The sequence below is a fragment of the Oncorhynchus clarkii genome, chromosome 9, assembly GCF_045791955.1.
Source record: "Oncorhynchus clarkii lewisi isolate Uvic-CL-2024 chromosome 9, UVic_Ocla_1.0, whole genome shotgun sequence".
Classification (NCBI taxonomy): Eukaryota; Metazoa; Chordata; class Actinopteri; order Salmoniformes; family Salmonidae; genus Oncorhynchus; species Oncorhynchus clarkii.
In genome coordinates, this window is record NC_092155.1 from 57455936 (window position 1) to 57461935 (window position 6000).

Below are 6000 nucleotides of genomic sequence, written 5' to 3' on the forward strand. Positions count from 1 at the left end.
GACCCATTTGCGACCAAGCTTTAACTTCCTGACTGATGTCTTGAGAGGTTACTTCAATATATCGACATCCTTTTCCATGCTCATGAGGCCATCTCTTTTGTGAAGTGCACCAGTCCCTCCTGCAGCAAAGCACCCCCACAACATGATGCTGCCACCCCCACAACATGATGCTGCCACCCCCACAACATGATGCTGCCACCCCCACAACATGATGCTGCCACCCCCACAACATGATGCTGCCACCCCCGTGCTTCACGATTGCAAGTTTTCCCCCTTTTCCTCCAAACATAACGATGGTCATTATGGCCAAACAGTTCTATTTCTGTTTCATCAGACCAGAGAACATTTCTACAAGAACTACGATCTTTGTCCCCATGTGCAGTTGCAAACTGTAGTCTGGCTTTTTTTATGGAGGTTTTGGAGCAGTGGCTTCTTCCTTGCTGAGCGGCCTTTCAGGTTATGTCGATATAGGACTCGTTTTACTGTGGATATAGATGCTTTTTTACCTGTTTCCTCCAGGATCTTCACAAGGTCCTTTGCTGTTGTTCTGGGATTGATTTGCACTTTTCGCACCAAAGTACATTCATCTCTAGGAGACAGTATGATGGCTGCGTGGTCCCATGGTGTTAATACTTGCGTACTATTATTTGTACAGATGAACGTGGTACCTTCAGGCATTTGGAAATTGCTCGCAAGATGAACCAGACTTGTGGAGGTCTACCATTTTCTTCTGAGGTCTTGGCTGATTTGTTTTGATTTTTCGGTGATGTCAAGGAAAGAGGCACTGAGTTTGAAGGTAGGCCTTGAAATACATCCACAGATACACCTCCAATTGACTCAAATGATGTCAATTAGCCTATCAGTGGCTTCTAAAGCCATGACATAATTTTCTGGAATTTTCCAAGCTGTTTAAAGGCACAGTCAACTTAGTGTATGTAAACTTTTGACCCACTGGAAATGTGATACAGTGAATTATAAGTGAAATAATATGTCTGTAGGAAAAATGACTTGTCATGCACAAAGAAGATGTCCTAACTGTCTTGCCAAAAGTATAGTTTGTTAACAAGAAATTTGTGGAGTGATTGAAAAACGAGTATGTAAACTTCCGACTTCAACTGTATATATGTATTTACAAAATATATATATGGGGGATTGGAAAATATGCAGACAATTACATTGATGGAAGCCACAATCTATCTGCAATATTAAAGCTGATCTACTCCCTAAATAAAATATCATTTTTTTTTTTTAAAGTAATCAATAAATATTGAAATTTCTTGGAAGCTGATTGTCAGTACACTTGCTTCTGCTACAGTTGTGTGTTTCAGATCTATAGGAAACAGAGGCTACAGTGCAGTAAGGTCTTCTTTTCTTCTCTCAGTAAAGCATGAATGGGCCAAACTTTACAAGTGCTGTCTTTACAAGTGCGATCTGCTGTCTTAATTTAAAAAAAGAGAGACTGCGTGCTCCCTGCTGAAGAATGATTAGAGAGTCAACGGATCTTTTGATAGCTCATCTGGCGTGGGGTAGTTCCTTGTTGCCACCAGGCTGACTGAGGGTAATGATTTGTTAACAGCTAGTTCTGTGCTCGAACAGCAGCTATTCATCTTGCTGTGTGTGGAGGAGTATAAACCAGGTTCTCCCTCTACTCCATTGTCTCCAGGAAAAGATTAAGCCTATCTCTGATCTGATGTTTCCTCCCTGGTTCAATTCCCTATTGGCTGGCTAGCTGCTGCTGACTAACTATAATGAAACCACCAGCTGTGGTGTGGAAGAGGATGCCACTGGGCCATCGCTCAGCTGGTAAAACGGTGTCGTGAGTTCCAGCCCAGAGTCATCGGTTCCAGCAGACATGGATGCATACCAGCCTTTCATGTTTCCCCACAAGTATAGCTAATGGCATCAACCAGACTGAAAACACCAATAAGCTTTTCGGCACCTTGTATATGGCCTTAAGAGTTTAAGTATTTTCATGTTCTATTGATGCTATGAGATTATACTAAACCATGCAGGCCTACAGTGGTTTGCGAATGTATTCACCCCCTTGGCATTTTTCCTATTTTGTTGCCTTACAACTTGGAATTAAAAAATTTTTTTTTTTGGGGGGGGGGGTTGTATAAATATATTTTTTATTTGAAACAAACAAGAAATAAGACAAAAAAACAGAAAACTTGAGCGTGCATATCTATTCACCCCCCAAAGTCAATACTTTGTAGAAACACCTTTTGCAGCAATTACCCCAAGAGACTTGCAGCTGTGTGTCTCTATAAGCTTGGCACATCTAGCCACTGGGATTTTTGCCCATTCTTCAAGGCAAAACTGCTCCAGCTCCTTCAAGTTGGATGGGTTCCGCTGGTGTACAGAAATCTTTAAGTCATACCACAGATTCTCAATTGGATCGTGGTCTGGGCTTTGACTAGGCCATTCCAAGACATTTAAACCACTTGAGTGTTGCTTTAGCAGTATGTTTAGGGTCATTGTCCTGCTGGAAGGTGAATCTCTGTCCCAGTCTCAAATCTCTGGAAGACTGAAACAGGTTTCCCTCAAGAATTTCCATGTATTTAGCGCCATCCATGCTGCCACCACCATAATGATGTTCTCGGGGTGATGAGAGGTGTTAGGTTTGCGCCAGACATAGCGTTTTTCTTGATGGCCAAAAAGCAAAATGTTTGTCTAATCTGACCAGAGTACCTTCTTCCATATGTTTGGGGAGTATCCCACATGCCTATTGGCGAACACCAAACGTGTTTGCTTATGTTTTTCTTTAAGCAATGGCTTCTTTTCTGTCCACTCTTCTGTAAAGCCCAGCTCTGTGGAGTGTGCAGCTTAAAGGGGTCCCATAGACAGATCTCCGCTGTGGATCTTTGCAGCTCCTTTTGGGTTATCTTTGGTCTCTGTTGCCTCTGATTAATGCCCTCCTTGAATGGTCCATGAGTTTTGGTGGGCGGCCCTCTCTTGGCAGGTTTGTTGTGGTGCCATATTCTTTCGGAACAGATGTGTATATATACTGAGATCATGTGACACTTAGATTGCATACAGGACTTTATTTAACTAATTATGTGACTTCTGAAGGTAATTGGTTGCACCAGAACTTATTTATGGGTTTCATAGCAAAGGGGTTTTTTAGAATTATTTTGTAGAATTTTTTGAAACAAGTTATGTTTTAAATTTCATTTTTCCAATTTGGACTATTTTGCATCTGTCAATTACATGAAATCCAAATAAAAATACATTTAAATTACAGGTTTTAATGCAGCAAAATAGGAAAAACGCCAAGGGGGATGAATACTTTTGCAAGGCACTGTACAAACTATAGTCCTAAAATAGTATTTTGGTCTGTTTTATTGGTCTTAAGGTTGAATGTGATTGTGTGATTTTCCCTGTAAGCCTAGAGGACACTGGACTGCTAATAGAGATAGACAGCCACAGACAAATCATCAGCCTTGGGTACACTACCTGAATGGGAGGGAGCTAATAAAGACAACTGGATTTATATCCTGGTGCGTCACAACCAATGACATTCCCACAGCATGTGATCACTTTGTGTTATCTAAGATCTGACACCATAAAATATATTTTTCACAGCCTTTTATAAGCCCCTGAACTATTACATCCTTACCCAGTAAAGGCATGTTCTGTATGTACAGCATGCAGGGCACAGCATCTCCTCATTTGTTCAAGGGAGCAAATGGAACAGCTGTCTGCAACATGGAAACAAAGGGACTGGCGCCTATAATAGGACATTGTTCTGAGTGTGTGTGTGTACATGCCTCCTCACATGCCCACTCAATCTGTTTGGTTGCCAGACAGCTTTATTGAGCGCAGGGGCCGGGTGGCTGGACACTACTGGGCTCGGTGGGGCTGCCAGCAGTACAGGGCTTGGGGAGGCAGGGGCAGCTGCTCTGTAAGTGTTGCACTGTGGTGCATCTGTGGTAACGCAGCCAGCATTTCATTACAGAGCTGTCTGCCAGCCTCATCCGGACCAGTCAGCCTGGCTCATCCACACACACACAGAGGATGCAGGGACAGAGAAGAGGGTGATGGTGGAGATGCACAAGGAAGTTTATTGTTTTTTGGAGCAAATTGAATAACAACAGATACAGACAGTATTTTCAGATCTGAATGAGAAATTCAGCTGGAGGACAAATTAGGGTTGAGTTATCATGATGTGAGGATTTCTAGTTTTTGTTTGTAATAGATAGGGTATACAGTCATGGACCAAAATGTATAATTTAACTCTTGGATGTCAACCAATGAAATATAATTTTGTTGGTCTGTTTTGCAGGTGGTGAAGGTTGCCGGGAGCAACATCTCCCACAAGCTTTGTCTGTCCAGTGTGAAGCCGTCTGACGAGGGCACATACGAGTGCCGCGTGATCGACTTCAGCGACACCGACAGCAACGCCCGCCACCACAAGGTGAGGGCCTACCTGCAGGTGGAGTCAGAGAGAAACCAGAACCCGAAGCTGCGCCACCATGGAGAAAACTTCCAACCCCAGGACACCAAGGGACTGGCGAGCAGCAGGCACCAGCCGGAGCATGGCAAGCACTCGCCAGCAGCCCACCACAGCCACCACAAACCAACAGGCACTGGCAAGGAGCTGAGGAAGAGGTCTGCAGAGACTGGCAGCGCTACTGACTGTACTGACAGCTGTCCTCTACACCTCACAGCTCACCCATAGCTTCCTCTGCCTGTTTGGTCTGGCCTCAGCCCCACTCCCCGGGTGGGTAGTTCCAGTCCCGGAGGGCCGCAGCGCAATGTACCCAGACCTCTGATTCATCCCAGCTGATTGCTCACCCACCCCTACCACTGCTCCAGACACCAAAGGGACTATATCTCAGTGCCACCTCAGTCCTATATCTCTGACCTCTGCCCTCACACTGTCCCATCAAAAACATCCCAAGTCCTCTCCCAGGCCAAACTCTCTCCCACCCCTTCTCTTTACCACAACCCTCTAGATCAGGAGTGGGCAACTTTGATGGGGATGGGGGCCACAAAAAATCTGAACTCATCCTGAGTGGCCACAGTGTGCGCACCCACATCCATACCCACACATGCAGTCAGAGCCGGCCCTAGTGTTTTTCACCCTAAGCTACATTTTGTTGGGGGACCCCCCACCCTGCGAGCAAAACATTTTAGCATCCCCCACTTTTAACAATGGAGAGAATTTGTGGTTTGTTTTAGTTACTTTCCTGCAATTTTACTCATTTAGCCATGGGGTGGAGACATATTAGCCGTGTTTAAGCTAATTTCCTGCAATTCTACACATTGTGTTCTGACTTATGCCATGTTAATATATCTGAGTGAGAGTGACAAAAAAAATAATTGATGGGGGGCCATGATTACTATGTTTAGATTGCTGGCTAGACTCATTTACTAATCTAAAAATGTGTAGCTAATTGAGTGAGTTTCAGTGACTGACATAAGATAGGTTGTGCATCAGCCATTTCTAACTCTCAACAGTCAATTCCCCCGAATTAGTTCCTATTTATTTATTTCAATCAATTGTTTTGGGTTTGATCTGCCAGTTGCCCATCCCTGCTCTAGATTGTCTACACTGTACATGTTACTGTATATAATGATAAAAAGTGCATGTTTAACATGTTTTCTTACAAACTTTTTCAATCACCTAAGAGGATGTATAAGCTGGAAGGGTTACTTGTTGCTTTATTCATTTGGGTTTGTTTTCTGAGCAGTTCATTCGCTGTTTCTCCATGGTAAATCCAGAGTTCAGATAAGTCCAGATTTCCATCCAACCAGAGCTGGATGGAAACCAATATTTCTAAAGTAAAACCTGTTCATTGTGCTTTGTGCTTTCCCAGCAGATAATGTGGCTGTGAGAAGGACCTGATGGATAATGGAATTGTTTCTTGCTCTAACCTTTGCTTTGATGTTTTGTAAGAAATCATTGTAAAAATGTTGTACATTTTAGAATGTCTTCTAGGATGTTGGTCTCGCACTAAATGTATGCCTTTATCAAATTAAATAAAGTGTACATGA

At 43.4% G+C, this 6000-nt stretch overlaps 1 protein-coding gene across 1 annotated transcript in view; it reads left to right on the forward strand.

The window, feature by feature from the left end:
• The window catches only part of LOC139416608 (V-set and transmembrane domain-containing protein 2-like protein), a 31443-nt gene extending 26018 nt beyond the window's left edge, over window positions 1–5425 (forward strand). Inside the window, exon 4 of the mRNA XM_071165474.1 lies at window positions 4286–5425. Coding sequence (XP_071021575.1) covers window positions 4286–4681 — 396 coding nt within the window. The 3' untranslated portion in view covers window positions 4682–5425. The remainder of the gene's footprint in view (window positions 1–4285) is intronic.
• Window positions 5426–6000: the final 575 nt, after the last annotated feature.